The sequence below is a fragment of the Delphinapterus leucas genome, chromosome 5 (assembly GCF_059928025.1).
Source record: "Delphinapterus leucas isolate spDelLeu-1000000601 "Yukka" chromosome 5, BTC_Dleu_Yukka2, whole genome shotgun sequence".
In the NCBI taxonomy this organism is placed as follows: domain Eukaryota; kingdom Metazoa; phylum Chordata; class Mammalia; order Artiodactyla; family Monodontidae; genus Delphinapterus; species Delphinapterus leucas.
In genome coordinates, this window is record NC_143133.1 from 115,575,860 (window position 1) to 115,601,912 (window position 26,053).

At 41.0% G+C, this 26,053-nt stretch overlaps 1 protein-coding gene across 1 annotated transcript in view; it reads left to right on the forward strand.

Moving 5' to 3' along the window:
* Positions 1-24,365, forward strand: part of RNF150 (ring finger protein 150) — a 244,455-nt gene extending 220,090 nt beyond the window's left edge. The window contains exon 7 of the mRNA XM_089912424.1: positions 16,288-24,365. Coding sequence (XP_089768550.1) covers positions 16,288-16,406 — 119 coding nt within the window. The 3' untranslated portion in view covers positions 16,407-24,365. The remainder of the gene's footprint in view (positions 1-16,287) is intronic.
* The last annotated feature ends 1,688 nt before the right edge of the window (positions 24,366-26,053 follow it).

The window sequence follows — 26,053 nt, forward strand, 5'->3', positions numbered from 1 at the left end:
GGGGCATTTGGCAACGTCTGGAGACTTTCTGATTGTCATAGCTGGGGAGGGGGTAGCACTATTGGCATTCAGTGGATAGAGACCAAGAATACTATGAATCATCCTGCAATTCCCAGGACATCCCCCCTACGAGGAAGAATTCTCCAACCCCAAATATCAATTATACCAATGTTGAGAAACACTGATAAAGAGTTATAAAAAGAAAAGCAGATCAGGTGTTAACTGGGTCCAGGGACAGGGGGAGGGAATGACTATAAAAGGACATGAAAAAGCTTTGGGGGGAAATAGAAATGTTTAACATTTCAAATAAACACCATCAGGATAGTAAAGGTGGTTGCAAGTGTACATCCATGCATTACGTCCCTCAGAGCTCATCAAAACTATGATTCAATAAAGTTGACTTAAAAAAACAGTTTGGCATAAAATAGATAGCTAGTGGGAAGCAGCCGCATAGCACAGGGAGATCAGCTCGGTGCTCTGTGACCACCTAGAGGGGTGGGATGGGGAGGATGGGAGGGAGGGAGACGCAAGAGGGAAGAGATATGGGAACATATGTATATGTATAACTGATTCACTTTGTTATAAATCAGAAACTAACACACCATTGTAAAGCAATTATACTCCAATAAAGATGTAAAAAAAGGAAAAAAAAAAAACAGTTTGGAAGACTGGAGGAGCAAGAGGGTGTTACCCAGAGCTCCTGAGCACGCTTCCACTATTCTGATGTTGCCTGAGCTGTCTTGCTTCTCCTGGGGAGACCGCCAGCACTGAGTAGGTGATAGGATCCTTGTCTCCTGATTCTACTGAAAGCACTGTCACCACTTCTGGACCCCACAGGGACCTGCCTGAACCAGAGCATAAAAGCCTCCCTCTTCCTCCCACCTTCCAATCTCCTCGGCAGGACCTAGGAGAAAGCCAGCTGGCAAAGGAGTCTGGGAAATGCAGTTCCCAGCCTTCTAGCTCCCTATGAAACAAGAGAGCACAGAGGGCAGAAAGGGGGCATAGTACCTACGGAGCAGATCTGGCACTTTGCTGTGTTCTCCATATCCTAAGCTACAGCCAGATCAAACCATCCACCTGCCTTGTAATGTGCTCTGATGATAACTAGTCAAGCTGGTTCTCCTGGAAGAAATGCCATCTCCCCTCATCTCCATACTTCCAGTGCTAATCAGATCTCACTGCTGGTTTACATGCAACCTACTTCATGAACCCTCTGGGTTACCCAGTTGGAGGTGAAATTTGCCTCACCTTTCTGTTTCGTTTGCATTTTATTTATACCTCTCTTTTAGCATATATCATCCTTTATTAAGCTTATGTAGACACAAGTCTGATTTCTTTTACTAGATCAAATTCAGTTTAAAAGCAGAGACTGTGTTTAGTTTATCTTTTTTTTTCCTCCAAAGGTCATCAGTGGTGCTGTGCACCTAATAAATGTTCAATAAATTCCTATTGAATAAATAAGTGGTAAATAAGTTGATGAATGAATAAATGAAGTCTATAGATAATTTTATACAGTTGCAGAAATGGATGTCTACATGGTATCTGCCTGTCTCTCTAAATCCATCTGGTAGCATTCCCTTTTTTATTCTTTTTTCATTCCAATCATATTCACATTTATCAAGAGCCTTCCATCTACCAGATACTATGCTTAATGCTTAAGGTTTTATGTGGGTAGTACTAATTAGGAATTGTAAAATAGCTATTAACAACATAAATGTTCACTAGATTTTGCCTTCTTTCCTGCAAAAACTAATGTAAAACTAATGCCAAAAATCACATTATCCCTTCTTTTTGCTCTTAGTAAGGAATTACTCAATGAAAGAATTGTTAAAGAAATCATAAGGAGTTTGAGCAATTGGAGAAAATCTTTCTCCTGCTGGGTGAAGTGTCACAGGGAAAGAAAACCAGTGATGAAGAGATAGAAGCAGAGAGTGAAATCCTAACTTAGGATCTTATTTAATATCCAAATTTCCAGGGAGTTCTCCTTTACCAAGTCAGAATAAGAGCAATGCTTTAAACGTCCCCAGGTGAAAAAGAATTTTCCTGATTGGAGCTCGCCATGTCTATAATTCTGGAGCAAGCATTTAAAAAGGCAAAAGTGCCAGTTATATCTGAACAATTCTAGGAGTCACTTGGCCAAGTGGATAAATTTATATTGTAAGCCTGGAATGCTTGGTTCTCTAAGGTGACCAAGCATTGTCTTTAGGAACAACCTAGCAGCCAAATAGAAATCTAGCAGCTGTGCCATTGCAGAATAGCATAGCTGTCAACAGCACTGGCTGTTGGGTTAGGATTCCATTTCTGCCTCTTTCTGTGTTTTTGACCGTGGACAAGTTGACTTCACCTGCAAAATGGGAAGCAGTCATTGGGGTAATCATCCACCTACTCCAGAGCATCCTTGTAAGGATGACATACATGTAATTGCTTAGAACAATGCCTGGAATATAGGAAGCAGTCCTACACTCCAACTATTATTATTAACATTATTGCACAGCCTCTGAAGAAAGTGACACAAAGGCCTACCATTCTCACAGCAGAAGCCACTCATAAGAGGGAAAATTTAAACGAAACTGGAAGTTTATCTCCCCAGAAATTCTTGTTAAGCAAAAGAGAGAAAAGCAAGGAACACATGTGAAAGGAATACATTTCCTTATCGGAAACACTCTGCGTTTGAAATCAAACTAACTTTCCCACTTAGATTACGACAGGGAGTATATAAGCAGTGCTCCAACCCTAAAAAACCTTAATTCTGAAAAGAAATGAAAAGACAGCAGTATTATAAGGCAGCCAGTCTGGTTGTATGTCTCCCCTATGGTGCTTTTGTATAATACAGGGTGATCGGAAATGTCCTATTTTCAAAAAGATAAGCATCAGTAGCAACGGAGAAGGATGCTTTTTTTCCTTGAAAACATATTTTTCAAGTACATGGGGAAAAATAAGCTTTCACGTGATGCAGAACAGTTCCCAGCGTGTGAACATCAAGCCTACTGGAGAATCAGGACACCTGGGGGATTATGTTCATTCCCCCCCCTCTTATTTTCTCTCGACACAGAGAACACTTACTCTGAGGGCAATGTTTGTTCATTCCTAACAGAACGGGACTTGTTCCAGCCTGCTACGGCTCTATGCCTCCTTTCATAAGTCAGGCAGGAGAGTAAATATCAAACCTCATTCTGGGATGGATAATTGTCTGCTCTAGCTGTGAATAACCATCATATAGAAACAATTAAGTAGGGAAGTGGTGACTTCATATGACAAGTGTCCTGTCAAGTTAGTAAAACACATGGTCAGTGAAATGTAAACCAAAAGATGCATTTTTTTTATAAAAAGCCAAAAGCCACTCTTGTTGCAGGCAGCAATGTGCTCTTCAACTTACCCAGGATGGAAAACCTCTTAAGTGAATGCTTCTCAGCCTTTTGTGGTTACTGTAAGAATCTGGTAAAAGCAAACCCTCTCACCAGAAAAATGCATAAATGCACGTAACCACAGAAGTGTGTATGTAATTTTGAGTACCTGGACTCCCCCAGAAGTCCACACTAATCCTCAAGCTAAGAATCTCAACTCGGAAGTGTAGATATGGTCAAGTTTGTGGACGCTGGTGTCAGACAGGCCTCGGTGTAAATTCTGGATCCAACTCTTACTGCCATGTACCTTTCTGAGCCTTAGTTTTCTCACCTGAAAATAGAAATAATAATTCTTCCTATGTCATAGGTTAATTGTGAATATTCAATCTATTTAAAGTACTTAGCATAGTCCCTGGCATATACTAACAATAAGCACTAACATTGTTATTAGTTAATAAAATATAAAACTTGACACCCTATGTGTCCACAGAGGGACTTCAATTCGGTTTCACTGCTACAAACATTTACCAAGTGCCTCCTGCTTCTGAAAGAGTGCGGTGGGATTCTGAAATGGGAATGTTGACAATGGGTGGCCCTGAGCCAGCGAAGTAAGATAGGCCCGATGTGCCCAAGACAGGACAGGCCAGATCTCAGGTTGGAAGGAACTTTAAGTCATCCAGCCCCACCGTTATAGACAGTTACATCAAACCCCCAGCAGAACTACAACTGCAATGTCCATTTCACAAAGGGAAACCTGTGACTCTTTAGGTAACACTTTATGTATTAAAGAGGAAAGGAATAAACCAAAGATATTAATCACTTACGGACTAAATGGAATTAATAAAAACAAATCCTGCCACTAAGAATTTTGGGGTTAACCACAGTTAGCCTACTGATGGACTTTACTTAAAATTAAATGTGGAAATATGTGAAAGCAGTAGTTATGGGTCAACAAAATTGGTCACAAAGCTCCACTTAAAACAGCGTTTTCTGCTCACCATCTCATCAGGCGCTTTCTAACACTGTGATAAAGAGATTCGAGACGGAGCATTAGATGACCTGGGATCAGTCTTTAAATCCACCAGAACACCTTCTCTATGCTGAAGTAAATAAAACATAAAAGAAGCAGACTCGTAGAGAACAAAGGAGCGCTTACCAGTGGGGACGGGTTTAAATCCACCAGAATACCTTCTCTATGCTGAAGTAAATAAAACATAAAAGAAGCAGACTCATAGAGAACAAAGGAGCGCTTACCAGTGGGGACGGGGTAAAGGGCAATTTAGGGCTGGGGGATTGAGGCACGAACTGTTGGGTATAAGATAGGCTCAAGGATGTATTGCACAACACAGGGAATATAGCCATTATTTTGTAATAACTGTAAATGGAAAGTAACCTTTAAAGTTGTATAAAAATAAAAAAGTAGTAAAAAATAAAATAAACTATCACTTCAATTTGTCCTCTTACCTCCATTCCTATTACAACAAGCCACTGCCATGTTTCATCTGTTTTGCTGCTGTGGTTTCTTCTGGATTATCTCCACCCTTGACCTACCAATCTATTCTTCACTTAACAGCAAGAGTGCTCCTTTAAAATATTAAGCAGATCATATTACTCCCTGTTTAAATTCTCTCAATGTCCTTACAATGCATGAAACCAAGAGAGGAAAGTGTGTCAAGTAGGTATTATACTACTGTGTCAAAGGGACTAAGGCTTTTTTTTTTGTTTGTGAAATAGGAATAGTAATACCCACATCAAAGGGTTATTGTGAGAATTCAGTAAAGGCCAATGTTATTTTTGCATTCATTTTATATTAGCTTTTGCAGGGAAGAAGATAAAATTCGGTGAACATTTATATTGTTAATTGTTACTTTACACTCCTCAGTTAGTACCGCCTACAGAGAACCTTCTGAATGTTTTAGTGTCAACATTTTTTTTTTAATTTATTTATTTATTTTTGGCTGTGTTGGGTCTTCGTTTCTGTGCGTGGGCTTTCTCTAGTTGTGGTGAGTGGGGGCCACTCTTCATCGCGGTGCGCAGGCCTCTCACTGTCGCGGCCTCTCCTGTTGCGGAGCGCAGGCTCAGTAGTTGTGGCTCACGGGCCTAGTTGCTCTGCGGCATGTGGGATCTTCCCAGACCAGGGCTCGAACCTGTGTCCCCTGCATTGGCAGGCAGACTCTCAACCACTGCGCCACCAGGGAAGCCCTAGTGTCAACATTTTTACTTGTATTATTTTGGCCTCAAAGTAAAACATCTGCCTTGATTAAAGGATAAAACCCTGCTTTTAAAAATTATGGAGCAGGGCTTCCCTGGTGGCGCAGTGGTTGAGAATCTGCCTGCTAATGCAGGGGACACGGGTTCGAGCCCTGGTCTGGGAAGATCCCACATGCCATGGAGCAGCTAGGCCCGTGAGCCACAACTACTGAGCCTGCACATCTGGAGCCTGTGCTCCGCAACAGGAGAGGCCACGATAGTGAGAGGCCCGCACACGGCGATGAAGAGTGGCCCCCACTTGCCACAACTAGAGAAAGCCCTCTCACAGAAACGAAAGACGCAACACAGCAAAAATAAATTAATTAATTAATAAACTCCTACCCCCAGCATCTTCTAAAAAAAAATATATATATGGAGCAAACCAAGTTCAATTAAAAACACAGGACAGAGTAAAGAATAATTTCAGATGTCTTCAGATCATTTTTTTAAGTTTTGGCATGGAAAATGATTAGATATTGTGGTTGATGCAATGTCACATCATGAAAATTGCACCATTTTTGGCAAATCTCTATTTTTATTGGTTTGAATTCATCTTTGCCTAGAGCAGTGCAGGACAATTTCCAAAATAGCCCCATGAATTCAACAGCCCATAGTTATAGCAGTCCCCACAGCCCTTTTTTCTTTCAATTCACACATTCCGATTTAGAAAACACCACGCTGAGAATGAATCCTTGAAATCTGCTGAGGCTGGTGGCTGAGAAGATAGGAGTGTAGGTGAAAAGCTGCAGGTACAGTAAGCTATCTCTACACACGTCAACTCTCATCTGTGCTTCCTTTTGTACTAGCTCCATATGAAAGCTATAAGATCACTCCATGGTGTGCTCTTCCGTTGACTTATAGTTTACTTGTGAGCTGTCATTTTTGGCTTCTTGTGAACTAAATTGGTTCATGGACTATTGCCCAAAAGAACAAGAAGAAGGAGAAGGAGAAAGAGGGGCAGGTGAAGGGGGAAGGGAAGGGAGAGAATATATCTCTACAGTACAGCCCTCATTTTTAAAATTTTTAAAATTTTTTATATAATTTTTAAAGGTTACACTCTATTTACAGGTATTACAAAATATTGGCCATATTCCCTTGTGTCGTACAATACATCCTTGTAGCCTGTCTTACACCCAGTAGTTTGTGCCTCCCACTCCCCATCATGACCCTCCCCCTCCCCCCACTGGTAACCACTAGTTTGTTCTATCTGTGAGTCTGCTTCCTTTTTTGTTGTAGTCACTAGTTTTGTTGTATTTTTTAGATTCCACATATAAGCGATGTCATACAGTATTTGTCTTTCTCTGTCTGACTTGTTTCACTTAGCATAACACCCTCCCAGTCTATCCATGTTGTTGCAAGTGGCAAAATTTCATTCTTTTTTATAGCTGAATAGTATTCCATTGTACGTATATATGTATATATATCACATCTTCTTTATCCATTCAGCTGCTGATGGACACTTAGGTTGCTTCCATATCTTTGGCCCTCATTTTTTATCTCCAGGAATAAGAATATTTCAGGTTTCTTTACATCTCAGAGTAGTGATTTCTCCCATTTAGTACATACTTGTACTAAATATACACTAGCAAACCTTCTTTTTGATTAAGGAAAAAAACAATTTTAATAGAAAGCAACATGTTGAAGGGTTATGACAAAAGAAACACAACTCTTTCTCACTGGTAATTCTATTAAATAATTATTTATTGAGCACCTGCCATGTATGAGGCACTGTGCTAGATTGGCATCAGCATGTACGTGAATAAACTGTAACAACTGGAAAGGACTCTAACATATCTAGAACAAACTCTCATTTTATAGACATTTAAACTCTAGTCCTAAAGGAGAAAGTGACTTATACCAAGTAACATGTGTAGTTACTTATAGCCGAGACTAGAATACCATCTCCTAAAGTAAGATAGGATCCCAGATCTCATAAATATAATTTTCCGTATATAATTTTCTCATTGTAAAAGTGATGCTTACATAGAGCACTGAATAAAAAGAGTGGATTGAACACATGAAATTACTTCCAGCCACTCCTAAAACCCCACATAAACTATAGCAAAGGGATGTTTGTAAGGCATAGACCAACATGGACAGGGAAAATGTAAAAAGGGACAAAGGCAAAATTTGGGCAACTGGGAAAAAAATAAGGGGTCATTGACCTAGTGGACCTAAAAATCAGAGCGAGGTCATTTCCCTGGCTGTGCAGATTGTATCCAGCTGAAATTTAGTGCCCACTGCTCACTCAGCCTCCAGAGTGAAAGCTTCCTCCAGGTGGTGCTGAGTGCAGCCTACACAACAGGAAGCCACAGCCCTGCAGAGAAAACAAGTGCGAAGCAGGAAGGGGAGGGCCATCCTAGTTTGCATCAAAGAATTCCCCAAAGGTCAGGGATGGAAGGTACCAGATGGCTCTGGAGAAGAGGATAAATGGGAAGGAAGTACCACACACACAAAATAAAGATGGGCTATAATAGTACAGGTATAGATACAGATAGAGATATGGATGTGGATACAGATATAGATATAGATATAGATATTTAGCCAGTCTAGAATGTATACAGTATGAGGCAGGAATCCAGTTTCACCTTTTTCTAAATGACTAGTTTTATTGAATTTTTGTTGAATGTCATCATTTTCAAAGACTAAATACTGTACTTCTATCTTCCAAGATCCGCTTCCAAAGTTTTATTCTACCTGTTGATCTGTTTACATTTCTACGAACCTCATGCACTTTTGGGTCTGGGAAACATTTTAGATCTCAGTCTTTAGGTATATCCCTGTGGAATACCTCATTTCTCTAAAACTGATTCTTTGTTAGTTCTCTGTTTGTCTCCTTTTAAACATCTGAAGAATTCACTACCCTTCATGAAACTCATGTATTTTTCTTAACTGCACTTCAACATGAAATAAATTATATCAATGATTATGAAAGCAAAAGTATATTATAACCATCCGCATTCTTTAGCGCTTAGATGTTTTGTTGGTCTTTTTTTTTTTTTTTTTTTTTTTTTTTTTGCGATAAGTGGGCCTCTCACTGTTGTGGCCTCTCCCGTTGCGGAGCACAGGCTCCGGACGCGCAGGCTTAATGGTGGCTCACGAGCCTAGCCGCTCCGCGGCACGTGGGATCTTCCCGGACTGGGACACGAAGCCGTGTCCCCTGCATCAGCAGGCGGACTCTCAACCACTGCGCCACCAGGGAAGCCCTTGTTGGTCTTTTAATTGCATATTTCTTCTGCAGGGTAATGGAACATACAAGATCTTCTGGTTTTAAAGCTGCCTTATAGGCAGCTGAGCTCCCCAGCCTCCCTGTTCATACTCCCTAGCTTGCCTCTGCATCCCAGTCATATTTAAATACAGTCTGATGTCCGTCTGCACAAGGCTCCCTATCACCTACAGCCATCTGTGCACGCTATTGTTAGTGCTTAAAAGATTCATCTTTCTCATTCATCTGGCTAAAATACAAGTTATCCTATAGGACTCAGTTAGATATCGCAGCCTGTGGGAAGCCTTCTTTGATTCACTAAATGGTTATGTAGCCCCATTACCTGCTCCTATAAAACTGGTACATCTTCCAGCAAAGTGCTTGTCCTGTTGGGTGGTAATTGACAAGTAAATGGTCTGCCTGTCTACTGGAGGTAGACCTCCTTGAGGTCTGGAACTGCCTCGCTCTCACCTATATCCCTACAGTTAGCATAAGCCTTAGCACATAGGAGGGACTCAATAATTATGTCTTGAGTGAATGAATGATATCTGTTCATTGAAGAATGGTTAGTAGTAAAACTAAATGCTTTTAAAGAAAAGAAAATAATTATAAACACTAAAACTTGAGACAACTCTTATTAACATTTTTGGTTTTCTTGCTTCTACTTAACTTTCTCTGTCGATTTCACTGCACTGCAAACTCTCTGGAAACATCACTTTAGTGATTATAACCAGAAGATTGTCCTTTAGAAGAAATGTAGTTTACTGAGATATTTCTTATTGTTGGGCTTCTTGCAATGTTTTGCTGCTATAAATAATGCTTAAATGAATAGTTTTGCATCTCTGATAATTTCTCTGTAATGCATTCTGGAAATGAAATTACTGAGTGAAAATTTCACAGTTGTCAGTGCAGTTGATCAAAATACCTACCTCAATGTACCCTTAAATGTAATACACTCTTTTTTAAAGAGTGAAGATTTCATAAAAAATAGGAATAGCTTCTTTTTACCTGGTATTTATTGTCCATTTATATTACATTTTTTGTGAACTGTTTAACAGTAACCTTTACCAATTTTTCTGTTGGACTCTTAGTTTTTCTTATTTATTTAAAAGCTCTCTGTTAAGAATACAGTCCTCAAAGATTGGTTCAAGATGGCGGAGTAAGAGGACGTGCTCTCACTCCCTCTTGCAAGAGCACTGGAATCACAACTAACTGCTGAACAGTCATCGACAGGAAGACACTGGAATGCACCCAAAAAGATACCCCACATCCAAAGACAAAGGAGAAGTCACAATGAGACAGCAGCAGGGGTGCAATCACAGTAAAATCAAATCCCGTAACTGCTGGGTGGTGACTCACAAACTGGAAAACACTTATACCACAGAAGTCCACCCACTGGAGTGAAGGCTCTGAGCCCCACGTCAGGCTTCCCAACCTGGGGGTCCGGCAACGGGAGGTGGAATTCCTAAAGAATCAGACTTTGAAGGTTAGCGGGATTTGACTACAGGACTTCGACAGGACTGGAGAAACAGAGACTCCACTCTTGGAGGGCACACACAAAGTAGCGTGTGCATCGGGACCCAGGGGAAGGAGCAGTGACCCCATAGGAGACTGAACCAGACCTACCTGCTAGTGTTAGAGGGTCTCCTGCAGAGGCAGGGGGTGGCTGTGTCTCACCGTGAGGACAGGACACTGGCCACAGAAGTTCTGGGAAGTACTCCTTGTCATGAGCCCTCCCAGAGTCCGCCATTAGCCCCACCAAAGAGCCCAGGCAGGCTCCAGTGTGGGGTCGCCTCAGGCCAAACAACCAACAGGGAGGGAACCCAGCCCCACCCATCAGCAAACAAGCATATTAAAGTTTTACTGAGCTCTGCCCACCAGAGCAACAGTCAGCTCTACCCACCACCAGTCCCCCCCATCAAGAAACTTGCACAAGCCTCTTAGACAGCCTCATCCACCAGAGGGCAGACAGCAGAAGCAACAAGAACTATAATCCTGCAGCCTGTGGAACAAAAACCACATTCACAGAAAGATAGACAAGATGAAAAGGCGGAGGGCTATGTACCAGATGAAGGAACAAGATAAAACCCCAGAAAAACAACTAAATGAAGTGGAGAGAGGCAACCTTCCAGAAAAAGAATTCAGAATAATGATAGTGAAGATGATCCAGGACCTCAGAAAAAGAATGGAGGCAAAGATCGAGAAGATGCAAGAAATGTTTTAACAAAGACCTAGAAGACTTAAAGAACAAACAAACAGAGATGAGCAATACTGAAATGAAAAATATACTAGAAGGAATCAATAGCAGAATAACTGAGGCAGAAGGACGGATAAGTGACCTGGAAGACAGAATGGTGGAATTCACTGCTGCAGAACAGAATAAAGAAAAAAGAATGAAAAGAAATGAAGACAGCCTAAGAGACGTCCGGGACAACATTAAACGCAACAACATTCGCATTATAGGGGTCCCAGAAGGAGAAGAGAGAGAGAAAGGACCCAAGAAAATATTTGAAGAGATTATAGTAAAAACCTTACCTAACATGGGAAAGGAAATAGCCACCCAAGTCCAGGAAGCGCAGAGAGTCCCATACAGGATAAACCCAAGGAGAAACACGCCAAGACACATAGTAATCAAATTGGCAAAAATTAAAGACAAAGAAAAATTATTGAAAGCAGCAAGGGAAAAATGAAAAATAACATACAAGGGAACTCCCATAAGGTTAACAACTGATTTCTCAACAGAAACTCTACAAGCCAGAAGGCAGTGGCATGACATATTTAAAGTGATGAAAGTAACCAAGATTACTCTACCCAGCAAGGATCTCATTCAGATTCGATGGAGAAATCAAAAGCTTTACAGACAAGCAAAAGCTAAGAGAACTAAGCACCACCAAACCAGCTCTACAACAAATGCTAAAGGAACTTCTCTAAGTGGGAAACACAAGAGAAGAAAAGACCTACAAAAACAAACCCAAAACAATTAAGAAAATGGTCATAGGAACATACGTATCAATAATTACCTTAAACGTGAATGGATTAAATGCTCCAACCAAAAGACACATGCTTGCTGAATGGATACAAAAACAAGACCCATATATATACTGTCTACAAGAGACCCACTTCAGACCTAGGGACACATACAGACTGAAAGTGAGGGGATGGAAAAAGATATTCCATGCAAATGGAAATCAAAAGAAAACTGAAGTAGCAATACTCATTTCAGATAAAATTGACTTTAAAATAAAGAATGTTACAAGAGACAAGGAAGGACACTACATAATGATCAAGGGATCAATCCAAGAAGAAGATATAACGATTATAAATATATATGCACCCAACATAGGAGCACCTCAATACATAAGTCAACTGCTAACAGCTATAAAATAGGAAATCGACAGTAACACAATAATAGTGGGGGACTTTAACACCTCACTTACACCAATGAACAGATCATCCAAACAGAAAATTAAGAAGGAAACACAAGCTTTAAATGACACAACAGAGCAGAGACATTTAATTGATATTTATAGGACATTCCATCCAAAAACAGCAGATTACACTTTCTTCTCAAGTGCTCATGGAACATTCTCCAGGATAGATCACATCTTGGGTCACAAATCAAGCCTCAGTAAATCTTAAAAAATTGAAATCATATCAAGCATCTTTTCTGACCACAATGCTATGAGATTAGAAATCAATTACAGGGAAAAAAAAAAACATAAACACATGGAGGCTAAGCAACACATTACTAAATAACCAAGAGATCACTGAAGAAATCAAAGAGGAAATCAAAAAATACCTAGAGACAAATGACAATGAAAACATGACAATCCAAAACCTATGGGATGCAGCAAGAGCAGTTCTAAGAGGGAAGTTTATAGCAATACAGTCCTACCTCAAGAAACAACAAACATCCCAAATAAACAAACTAACCTTACACCTAAAAGAACTAGAGAAAGTAGAGCAAACAAAACCCAAAGTTAGTAGAAGGAAAGAAATCATAAAGATCAGAGCAGAAATAAATGAAATAGAAAAAAAGAAAACAATAGCAAAGATCAATAAAAATAAAAGCTGGTTCTTTTGAGAAGATAAACAAAATTGATAAACCATTAGCCAGACTCATCAAGAAAAAGAGGGAGAGGATTCAAATCATTAAAATTAGAAATGAAAAAGGAGAAGTTACAACAGACTCCGCAGAAATACAAAGCATCCTAAGAGACTACTACAAGCAACTTTATGCCAATAAAATGGACAACCTGGAAGAAATGGACAAACTCTTAGAAAGGTATAACCTTCCAAGACTGAACCAGGAAGAAATAGAAAATAGGAACAGACCAATCACAAGTGATGAAATTGAAACTGTGATTAAAAATCTTCCAGCAAACAAAAGTCCAGGACTTTTGGCTTCACAGGTGAATTCTATCAAACATTTAGAGAAGAGCTAACACCCATCTTTCTCAAACTCTTCCAAAAAATTGCAGAGAAAGGAACACCCCCAAACCCATTCTATGAGGCCACCGTCACCCTGATACCAAAACCAGACAAAGATACTACAAAAAAAGAAAATTACAGACCAATATCACTGATGAATATAGATGCAAAACTCCTCAACAAAATCGTAGCAAACAGAATCCAGCAACACATTAAAACGATCATACACCATGATCAAGTGGGATTTATCCCAGCGATGCAAGGATTCTTCAATATATGCAAATCAGTCAACGTGACACACCATATTAACAAATTGAAGAAGAAAAACCATATGATCATCTCAATAGATGCAGAAAAAGCTTTTGACAAAATTCAACACCCATTTATGATAAAACCTCTCCAGAAAGTGGGCATAGAGAGAGCCTACCTCAGCATAATAATGGCCATATATGACAAACCCACAGCCAACATCATTCTCAATGGTGAAAAACTGAAAGCATTTCCTCTAAGATCAGGAACAAGACAAAGATGTCCACTCTCACCACTATTATTCAACATAGTTTTGGAAGTCCTAGCCACGGCAATCAGAGAAGAAAAAGAAATAAAAGGAATACAAATTGAAAAGAAGAAGTAAAGCTGTCACTGTTTGCAGATGACATGATACTATACATAAAGAATCCTAAAGATGCCACCAGAAAACTACTAGAGCTAATCAATGAATTTGGTCAAGTTGCAGGATACAAAGTTAATGCACAGAAATCTCTTGCATTCCTATACACTAATGATGAAAAATCTGAAAGAGAAATTAAGGAGACACTCCCATTTACCATTGCAACAAAAAGAATAAAATATCTAGGAATAAACCTACCGAGGGAGACAAAAGACCTGTATGCAGAAAACTATAAGACACTGATGAAAGAAATTAAAGATGATATCAACATATGGAGAGATATACCATGTTCTTGGATTGGAAGAATCAATATTGTGAAAATGACTACACTACCCAAATCAATCTACAGATTCAAAGCAATCCCTATCAAATTACCAATGGCATTTTTTACGGAACTAGAACAAAAAATCTTAGAAGTTTGTATGGTGACACAAAAGACCCCGAATAGCCAAAGCAGTCTTGAGGGAAAAAAACGGAGCTGGAGGAATCAGACTCCCTGACTTCAGACTATATTACAAAGCTATAGTAATCAAGACAGTATGGTACTGGCACAAAAACAGAAAAATATAGATCAGTGGAACAAGCTAGAAAGCCCAGAGGTAAACCCACACACCTATGGTCAACTCATCTATGACAAAGGAGGCAAGGATATACAATGGAGAAAAGACAGTCTCTTCAATAAGTGGCGCTGGGGAAACTGGACAGCTACATGTAAAAGAATGAAATTAGAACACTCCCTAACACCATACACAAAAATAAACTCAAAATGGATTAGAGACCTAAATGTAAGACTGGACACTATAAAACTCTTAGAGGAAAACTTAGGAAGAACACTCTTTGACATAAATCACAGCAAGATCTTTTTTCATCCACCTCCTGGAGTAATGGAAATAAAAATAAACAAATGGGACCTAATGAAACTTAAAAACTTTTGCACAGCAAAGGAAACCATAAACAAGACAAAAAGACAACCCTCAAAATGGGAGAAAATATTTGCAAATGAATCAACGGACAAAGGATTAACCTCCAAAATATATAAACAGCTCATGCAGCTCAATATTAAAAAAACAAACAACCCAATCCAAAAATGGGCAGAAGACCTAAACAGACATTTCTGCAAAGAAGACATACAGATGGCCAAGAAGCACAGGAAAAGCTGCTCAACATCACTAATTATTAGAGGAATGCAAATCAAAACTACAGTGAGGTATCACCCCATACCAGTTAGAATGGGCATCATCTGAAAATCTACAAACAACAAATGCTGGAGCGGGTGTGGAGAAAAGGGAACCCTCTTGCACTGTTGGTGGGAATGTAAATTGATACAGTCACTATGTAGAACAGTATGGAGGTTCTTTAAAAAACTAAAAATAGAATTACCATATGACCCAGCAATCCCACTACTGGTCATATACCCAGAGAAAACCATAATTCAAAAAGACACATGCACCCCAATGTTCACTGCAGCAGTATTTACAATAGCCAGGTCATGGAAGCAACCTAAATTCCCATCGACAGACGAATGGATAAAGAAGATGTGGTACGTATATACAGTGTAATATTACTCAGCCATAAAAAGGAACGAAATTGGGTCATTTGTAGAGACACGGACGGATCTAGAGACTGTCATACAGAGTGAAGTAAGTCAGAAAGAGAGAAACAAATATCGTATATTAACGCATATATGTGGAGCTAGAAAAATGGTACAGATGAACTGGTTTGCAGGGCAGAAACTGAGACACAGATGTAGAGAACAAACGTACGGACACCAAGGGGGGAAAGTGGCGCGGAGGGGGGAATGGTGGTGTGATGAATTGGGAGATTGGTATTGACATATATACACTAATATGTATAAAATGGATAACTAATAAGAACCTGCTGTATAAAAAAAATAATAAAATAAAGTTAAAAAAAACAAAAACAAAAAAATGAATATAATCCTCTGTGAAATTTTTGCAGATATTCCCAGTGTGACATATACCTTTGATCTTATGTTTCATGTTTTTAATATTTTTAGAATTTTATATACATTTATCAATCTTTTCATCTGTGAATTGCTCAATTGCTTTTCCATGTAGCACTTCTTGCCTTACTTAGAGATGTTAGATATATTGTCTTCCTACTTAGATATATACTTATAAGATATATTTTCCTCTGGCTTCATTAGTTTCTTTTGTTTACATTTAACTTCTTGACCCATTTAGAATTTATTTGGGGATGTAGTGTGAGAAAAGTCTCTAACTAGACTTTTTTTCTTTTTTTTACGAAGTAGCCTAATACCTTCTCTTGGGCTTCAATGAAATGTTATTAAAGGCAGTTGTATTGAAATAATCAGCATCTGAAGACAGAGCTCAGTGTTCACTGTGAACTTTGTTTCCCCCCACCAGGTGAGCAGGAACCAGCTATAAGCAGTGATTCTGACATCTCGCTGATCATGGCAATGGAGGTTGGACTGTCTGATGTAGAACTTTCCACCGACCAAGACTGCGAAGAGGTGAAATCTTGAAATGGCGAATATAGAAAAAAGGGATGATAGGACCCAAGGGGAAGGAAGGGAGGAGTGCCCCAAGACTGGACCAGGCACATGCACCTCCAGACCACCTTGGCAACTCCAGGGCACTCCACACAAGAATGGTACCGAAAAGCAATACCCAAAGTCACGTTCATCAGGATGCAGTTTCTCCATCTCTACAACAGCTCATGGCCTTGGCACCTTTGACGTTGAAAGCTGATTTTCTCTCCCATGTCCTTGTAGGCACACACTTCCGAAGTTCCTCAAACGGACTGAAAAGACACTTTTAGGGCTTCTTAGTTTCATTTCAGTTTCTTGTTTTCCTATTTGGGGAATGTTGTTGATTTCTTTGGCACTTTCTTTTTAAGGACTATGTGTAGTTTATGTTCACTCTTTTGTTTTTCCTTTGATTCACTCCAGCTTTTGTAGAGTTCTGTTTAGAAGCCTCAGTTCCTGCTATGACCAGTTTGTATTCCATCTCTGAGATTAATGGCCTTGACCTCTCAGCATGAAGTGTGCATGGCTTTAGGAAGTGCCTCAGCACCTTGAAACAGTCTAAGGCCAGCTTTCGTTTAGAATCTGAATTCTTTTAAGTGGATCTTGGAAATGCCAGCTGCCAGAGACCCCAACACCAAGCTCTGAATCTGCTGAGGCCACTGCTCATTTTTTTTAGCTCCACACACTGGCTTCCACTTGCCAGGCTCTGTTGAGGACCCACGTGACTTGAGAAGGAAGCTCTAGGGAGGCACTTCAATCCATCTGATTCTTAACAGTCTTTGGCTGAAATTCTGAACTCACAAGTTCCCACTAGGGCATTAGCGCCATTCTCTGTGGCTGTAGGGCTTGTCCGTCACTGGGACTGCAAGCCTAGTTTTCAAACCAGAAACCATATACTCTTCCCAAAAGCAAAATGTCTGTTTCCCCAAGGCTACAGCAGTCTTTTGTTACCTCCACAAATGGGTTCTGTAGGAGATGGAAGCTTTAGAAAAGATCCAGTCATCTTTGGATCCAACACAGTGAGGGCTGCAGTAGCATCTAGGTCTTACCTTAATTCCAATATGCTTCTGTTCAACCTCGCCAGACCTCGAGGGAGGATTTAGGTAAATCCTTAAGAAATTGCTTCCCAGGGCTCCCCTGACTGCGTCTAGATACCAAGTGAGGAGGGAGGTGTGATTTGATAAACCATTTGATCTAAAAAGTACAGCATGGGAATTGTTGATGTCAAGTTTCTCCTGACTGAGAGAGACAAAGAGGGAAAGGAAACGAGGTATCAAAGTGAATTCTAAAAATCCACCGGTGTTTTTGTTTGTTTGTTTGTTTGCGGTACGCCGGCCTCTCACTGTTGTGGCCTCTCCCACTGCGGAGCACGGGCTCCGGACGCTCAGGCTCAGCGGCCATGGCTCACGGGCCCAGCCGCTCCGCGGCATGTAGGGATCTTCCCGGACCGGGGCACGAACCCGTGTCCCCTGCATCGGCAGGCGGACTCTCAACCACTGCGCCACCAAGGAGTTCCCCCCCACCGGTGTTTTTAAACTGTTTGTTTTTATTCTTTTTTTGACAGAGGTGTGCTATTTTCTTCAGTGGGCAGTTTTGTAATACACTGAGACTCTCCAGGTGCAGGGATGACTAAGGCAGTGTGAATAGCTTCTCTGGACCATTAGATGGATCACCTCGACATCCGCGAAAGGCCATGCTGCTGCGTGGGTTACCTGGGAGAGAAAGCTTCTCTCACTGAGTTATTTATGTATGTGATGAGGCCCTTCTTCTCGCTACATACATACTCATGCAAAAACAGAGTTTTGTTCTGCTGTAAGAGCTTGCTGCCTGCTGGAACACGGTGTATGTGTCAAGGGAGACCCCTGGCTGCTCTTTTTTCACCACCTTGAACAATTTCCTATTTGACGCTTTCTAAGTAGGCAGCAAAGCAAGGAAAATGATCACCACCTTCACAAATGTCACATCTCTCTAGGAGTCCAACACTTGCAGTAATGAAATCCAGGGTCTCCAGGCAGGGAGACATGAAGGCAGTGCCAAATCAGGAGTCAGGAGGCATAGATGAGCAGCGTGCGTGCTGGGCCTCGGCTTCTCCATCTGTAAGTGAATGAGATTAACAAGATGATGCCCAAGCCTCTTTCTGGTCTTAGGACCACTAATGAGCATTTTGCCGGGGGATGCTTTTTGTTTGTTTGTTTGTTTGTTTTTTGCGGGCCTCTCACTGTTGTGGCCTCTCCCGTTGCAGAGCACAGGCTCCGGACTCGCAGGCTCAGTGGCCATGGCTCACGGGCCCAGCCGCTCCGCGGCATGTGGGATCCTCCCGGACCGGGGCACGAACCCGCGTCCCCTGCATCGGCAGGCGGACTCTCAACCACTGCACCACCAGGGAAGCCCCGGGGGATCCATTTTTAACAGAGAGCTATGACATATAGCAGACTTTCTACCTTGGGGAGGCACAGTTACTTGACATGTAACATATAACAGCTTTTGGGATTTGGCACTCTTGCGTGGCTGAGACTATCTAAATGACTGAATTTTAAGTGCAAGTAGGAGTTGTTTTGTTTTGCCTTGCTTTAAAAACCACACTTAGGGCTTCCCTGGTGGCTCAGTGGTTAAGAATCCGCCTGCCAATGCAGGGGACACGGGTTTGAGCCCTGGTCCAAGAAGATCCCACATGCCGCAGAGCAACTAAGCCCGTGCACCACAACTACTGAGCCTGTGCTCTAGAGCCTGCGAGCCACAACTACCGAAGCCTGTGTGCCACAACTACTGAAGCCCGCGCACCTAGAGCCCATGCTCTGCAACAAGAGAAGCCACTGCAGTGAGAAGCCCGTGCACCACAACGAAGAGTAGCCCCTGCTTGCCGCAACTAGAGAAAAGCCTGCGCGCAGCAACGAAGACCCAACGCAGCCAAAAAAAATAAAAACAAAAACCACACTTAGTCACAGTTTGCAGTCTCTGGATACTTTCAAATCCTCGTTCTCAGTGTGGAATTCTTCGTCTCCAGGTGTTTCTTTTTCCTGGTCAGCGAAGGCCTGCACTGCCGACCTCTCCTTCAGTCAGCTTTGTCCAAAACAAATTTTGGTATTAAGTCAAGGGGAATTAGAAGGACAATTCAACAGCAAAGGAAATATAAATTGTATTCCATGCCCAGAGAGAAAATGCCTTTTGGATTGATGGGTGTTCTCTCTTCCTGCCAGCGACCAGGTAGATCAGGAATTGGGTGCTTATGTGCGCTGTGGCCCAGCAGCCCCTATAAGATGCTGCATAGGGGATGAGGGGCCCAGCCGGCCAATCTGAGGCCTGTGGACCTGACCCCAAGGAGGTTCTGCTGCGAACTCGCTGAGCCTAGAAGTTTCTCCTTTACCGAAGGCTTGTTTCTGAAGAATTTTCTTATGGCTTTGGTAGTTTTAAACAAACAACAACAAAAAAGGTTAACTGGCATGGGACGTGTTCAAAAAAAAAAAAAATGGAAACAATCCTTCCTCCACAGCCTGCTTCACCTCCTCCCCAACGAAGAAGAAACTCTGACCTGGGGCCCCGGTAGCTCAAAGAGTATCAAAGGGTGTGGGAACTTTCTAGAGGTGTATGAAGACTTGATGTGTATTTTTCTTTAGTGTCTAGACCAGCACTGTTCAACAGAAATATAGTACACGTCCCACATGTAATTTTCTACTGGCCACATTTTTAAAAAGCAAAAGGAAACAGGTAAAAGTAATTTTAATAATATCCTTCTTTAAGCCAATATTATTGTTTTGACACGTAATTAGTGTAAAAAGTATTCACGAAATACTTGACGTTCTTTTTCCGTACTAAATCTTCTAAGGGCAGTGTATGCTTTACACTCACACACCTCTCCGTTCGGACTGGCCAGTTCTCCAGCTGTCAGCCGCATCACATGGCTCGTGGCCACCTTGGACAGCGCAGGGCTAGAGCTTCTCCAACATTCTCACAAGATTCCCTGACCCTCACAGAGTAAAAAGGTTAAAACCTAATTACCTCCAGAAAGAACTGGACTCCACCCAGGCCACCTACTGAGAGGCCCAGAGGTCCATTTGTTTTATAATGAGTAAATATGCAGACCATCCTTTTTGAAATTTTTGCTGCATCTTTCTAACCACACCACTGATGTCCATGACCGTTTTCTGTTGCTTCCTTGACCAGTTGTTTTTTAAAAAGTCACACAAAGCATGTTGATTTGGTGCTGAGACAAAATTTTATCCTTCACTTCCACCCTTGGACTGATGTGTGGCACTCAGGATCCAAAGAGAAATCCAGACTCTAGTCATCCAACTTTACCTCAACCCCTGGTCCGCCTTCTTCCTGATTGGCATAAGGTCTTTTCCTGGTCCCAGGACCCCATAGTCCCACCACTATAGCTAAAATGCCTGGATTTGGGAGGAAAAAATGGGAAGGTACATACTGACTCCAAATACAAGACTTTGTGTGTAGCCTTCTCAATAGAGAAGAATTCTTTGGGGCTTGTGACCGTCTGGTGCCAAGTTGGTGAATTATGACCACCTGCAACTCACAAGCCATATCTCAACTTGGAAGTAAGCATTCCCCTTAGACCCCAAGGCTGTGGGCAAGAAAAGGAGCATCTCCATTCCCTCAGAATAACTGAGAGTCCCCCCTAGGAATTGCTACGTCCTATGTGGCCAGTCCCTTTGGGAAGAACTGAGCCCTGATCACGAATAGAGCATAGGAATATTGATTTCATCTCTAGGGTTTGGTCACTCCTAAAATGTCAACTCCATCATCTAGGCAGGGAGTGGTGGAGAGTTTGGAGAAGGTAGAAAGTTAGAAGTAGCAAAGGCACCTACCTTTTCTGACATCACTTAGTAATGATCACGACCATGGTGTCAAACCTTTGTCCAAAGAGGGTTTGTTTGTTTGTTTGTTTTGTTTTGTTTCGAGCATTTTCCTCATTCTGATGGAAACATCCTGGATGTTCCTGGGTCTGGATTCGGTCATATCAAACCATGGTACCCAGTGGCTAGTAGAGTTAGTGCGCTGACATCCCTGAAGCTGCCATCCTTTCAGAACCAAAAATGATGACAGATAGCCTATCTTGGGACTCTTTTATTCGCATCATGTTCATCACGTTTAGATGAAAATTCTTGCAGAGCATAAAAAATAAATGGCATTTAATTGTCCACTGAATGCATCACCTTGACCAAAAACAAAGAAACCTCATTAAATCAAAACCCTTTCAGAAAACCTGAGATAGAGTCACAGCCTCTGAGGTGGGGAGGACCCAGCCCCCACCCGTGATACTAGATAGAGCCCCTGAGTCCACTTCTGGTAGCGTTTTTTTAATAGACTCCCACTTAGATTTCTTGCCCTTTTTCGTCTGGGTGTGTCTCTATCTCTGGATCTCTCTGACTGCCTGTCTCTTTCTTTGTACACACACCCCCACACACATCCTTTTCCCATCTTTCAGGACAAAAAAAAAAACCTTAGCGGCTCTGGATCTATAGGGTTGTCACTATTTTGATTATCATTGTTCCTGTTGGCGATTTTTAATGTGTGGCAGTATCTATCTTTTCACTTCTGATGTGGAAAACCAGTTGACTATAAAGGCAAATTAACTTCCTCTGTAATGGGGTTTGCCTCATTTTCACTTCTCATATCACTAATTTTATCACAAATCTAGCTATTGCCTTTTTTTTTTTTTTAAAGGGTTCCTTGCCCGAAAAGTCTCTGAGGTAAATAATGGCAAGGTAACAATTCCAGAATGCTGTCTAATCTCTTATCTTCCACCTCTAGCATTTGTGACCTTCTGAGTTCACCACAGGCCCTCCCACCACAGGGTTAGGATTTCTTGGAAAAACATGTGGGCTGTACCGTATCCGATGTCCACTCCTGCTTCTTAGCATCTTGGCACGAGAGTTTGCTCTTTGTAAGTGATCTGAGAGGCCACTTCTTCCTTAAGACTGAAAAAGAGGCCAAAAAAAAAAAAAACCCATTCCCCTAAAGTGACAGACACACAGATTCTTGTGCAGTGAGTGCCCTGCAGTCACAGAAGTCCCTCCTCTGTGCTATTTGCATGGCCGGGACTGAAAAGTACATTTGATGATGGCAATTAAAAGGTGGTGGGGATACTTACCCGCAGGTAGTCAGAAAAGAGGATGGAAGGGTATGAACATGGATGCTCTTCCCGAATCCACGAGCATCCCCTAGCTTTAGAGATGACCTGTTTGGGGGAATGTGTACGTCTTAAGGAGTTTAACGCTCTCCTGATTGCAAAGAAGGTTGGGATTACCTGAAAAATAAATTAATTCTGAGAAGCAGGTGTGAGTTTCTCATCACTTACCTCTTCCCTTTCCCTGATCCCCTCCCCATCTCACAACTCCAGGACCTTTGTAATGGGGGAACAATAATTTATAAAGACCCACAGATCAATAGATCAGTAGCCATGCTCTCCCCTTTGAGCCTTTCGATGGCACTAAATTAACCATCCCAAAACTCAAGCAGTGATTCCAGATCCTGGATGTAGACCCTTAATTATCAAGCCCTGTAATTGCAAAACCTGCTCATTCTACAAAGAAGCTGCTGAGGTCATTTACATCTCTCTTTACATACTCTGAACGTTGCCTGCCTTGCATGCTTCATGATCAAGTGGCTTCTTCAGGAACCTCCATGATCAAAGACCTTCTCATCCTTGTGCTACTGTTAGCATTTGTACTTACTACCGAGCTATTCTCTCTCTGGCCACCTGATAAATATTTGTTAAGGATAATGATAAGGCAAGAATATACATCTCTTCAGAGGTTCTGCCAGTCTGAACAGAGGGAGAAAAATCTGTGGAGAAGGTAGCTCAACCTGAGTTACCTAAAGTCATTGCTTGACAGAATGTCTGTGGTCTTGTCATCCTTACTGAAGTGAAGGGCTTGGGGAAGCAGGAAAAACGTGGGGACCATGTGTACTCTATAAACCAAAGACCATTCACCATCCAAATGGACACATGTTTCTTCCAGTGACGAGTTTAATTTTCTCACAATGTGCTCATAAATAAAAGTGAAGGTGGTTTGCTTGGTCGAATGAAACTGTGAGATGGGGTTTTCTCTTGCAGGCTTGTGATTGACCTTACTAAATCCAGAAATATAAAAAAATGTATCATGGCCTTAGTACCGCACCATCTTGAAAGTCTAGTGCTTAGTCCCCTTTTCCCTCAAAAGTTTCAGACAAGTCGAGCGCTTTATTGAACTCAGAATATTGTTCTCTTTGAGAATGTGAAGATTTTAAATAGCCAAAGAATTTTCATGTATAAGAGCTCATTAATTACAGCATATCCTGCTCTTTTGAAGAAAATACCAAACTATTGCCTGTAGTAATAGATAGTGGAGCAATGGAAGAAGGACTATTAACAAAAGGACTTTTCAGCCTGTGTTTGTGTTGGCGTCTATGGTACTTAGTGTTAAGTGGGATGTTATTGCAAAGGGGCAGGGTGCCCTCTGCTGGAATTCTCGCCATTATTCTTTCAGCCAGCTAATTTGACTAGGGTCACCATTTCCTCAACAACTAGTAGTGATTTGCCTTTCATCGTACAGTTTCCTCAGTAGTTGAGAATTTGGTCCACATTTGTCAAAAGAGGAAGGAATGTCACAAACTCTGAAAAGTTGGAGGAGGATCCCATGGAAGATCTGTCAGCAGCCCCTTCCTTCTGCAGAATGCTGAAAGAGTATTGTTTGCTCTGTTTGCAAAGAAGATGCCTCTGGCTGGAATGTTTGTGCAGAGTTATAAGGCAAGGGCCTAATTGTTTTGTAACATTATCTCAATTTTTTTCTTGTCAGATTGCAAAGGAAGATCAATAAACAGACTTCTTTCATATGAATGTAAATGGTGTGAAATACTCACGTGTTTTGTACATGTACATAATAATATATTTACTTCCTGCTTTCACATTAGTAATCTGAAATGGTTGTACCATTTTATAATTAGAAAGAGATGTAGGGTTGGGGGAGGGAAGGGAGGGTTGTTATTTTTATAGTGGGATGTCCCTTATATTTAGAAAATGAAGTAATTTTGTACTTGTGAAAAGTTACATTCCATTCATTTCCTGAAAAACTAATGGATGTTGTTCTTTAAAATGTTCATGAGCTGGGAGTGGGATTATTCTAGTTTCCAGGGGAGCCTCCCAAGCAGTATATATGTGACACTGACTTTGTGGACTGCAGATCATGACCAGAGCATGACCAGCTCACTAATGTGAAAAAAAAAAAAAAAAAAACAACAACTTATTTAAACCTCTTTGTATAGAGCATATTATTATTTCCACTGGGGGAAAAAAAAATGTCTCCTACAAAGAATGAATCTTCCATTCAGAAATAGTCCAGACATGGCATCATAAATCAATCTCTAGTCCCTCCCTACTAGCAACAACAACAAAAAATCCAGTGGATTTATTTTTCCACTCCTGAACACAAATTATGTGCTTTTGTTGTAAAACGAATGATGTCACCGGTAGAATTTTACTTAGCATCCCCTCGAGGTCTTTCTGGCCAGTCTGCAACTCCCACACATAATGATCCCTGACCCATCCTCTCCATATTCAGATGAGACTGAGCTTCCTTGATTTTTTTGCCACATGACTCAAAATCACCGTATTCCTCATGGCATTTGCATGAGTAACTTTTTATTTGGACTTTGGTTAGCTCTTAATTGCTAAAAAAATTTAGTAGTGAATTATGTAGCTGTTTTACCCAAACATCATCTTCTATACAAAGTCACAGGCATATTTAAATGATTAGTTAAGGCAGTGTAGTTATTAGTTTTTGTTTTGTTTTCTGTATAAATCTCTTTCTCTTTCCCTCTTCCCCACCTCAGGCACCTACCTTACTCCTTCTAAAGCACTTTATATATCTCTTGAAATACATGGAAGTTTTAAAAAACTGTCTTTAAAGGGATTTGTCTTCTATTAGGAGACATGACTTTTATCTTGCTTTATTGTATTCTCTTTGTGCTTGGAAAGCATAAGCCGTTTGTCTCATGTGGGCTAGTGATGAAATATTAAGGATAATAATTGGAAACATTCAATCATACAACATGGCTATTTTTGTTATATAGAAGACTATCGTGTAAATAAGTGCAATCGTGTTCTTATGTACTGGTTCAAAAAGAAATGCAACTATGAAGATTTGAAAAGGATTGTGAATTCCAGGAAATTTCATTGCAGAATTTCGTTTGGTTTTGTTTTTTAATAAATTGGAACCAGATGTATGTGTTTGTGTCATCCATATTTCCTAACTGTGTTGCCTCATCTGGAGTTCTAGAGGTGGCACTGTGGATTATAAAACATTGATATTTAGGGACTTCCCTGGTGGTCCAGGGGTTAAGACTCTGTGTTTCCACTGCAGGGGGCACAGGTTCGATCCCTGGCCAGGGAACTAAGATCCTGCATGCTGCACGGTACAGCCAAAAAAAAAAAAAAAAAAAATCGGTATTTATTGTCAAATCATGATTATGTTAAAAGAGCGAGAGATTTTTAATAACTTCTTTAGTTCTCTCAGGTAAGTCAAATGACAGGTACCAAGACCTCTGCTTAGGTCTGTCCCCCTAAGCGAAGTAATTAAAAGATTTTGAGCAACTCAGCAGAATGGCTGCTGAATTCACTTGAAGTGCTCTTGGGTAGGAACTGAGCCCTT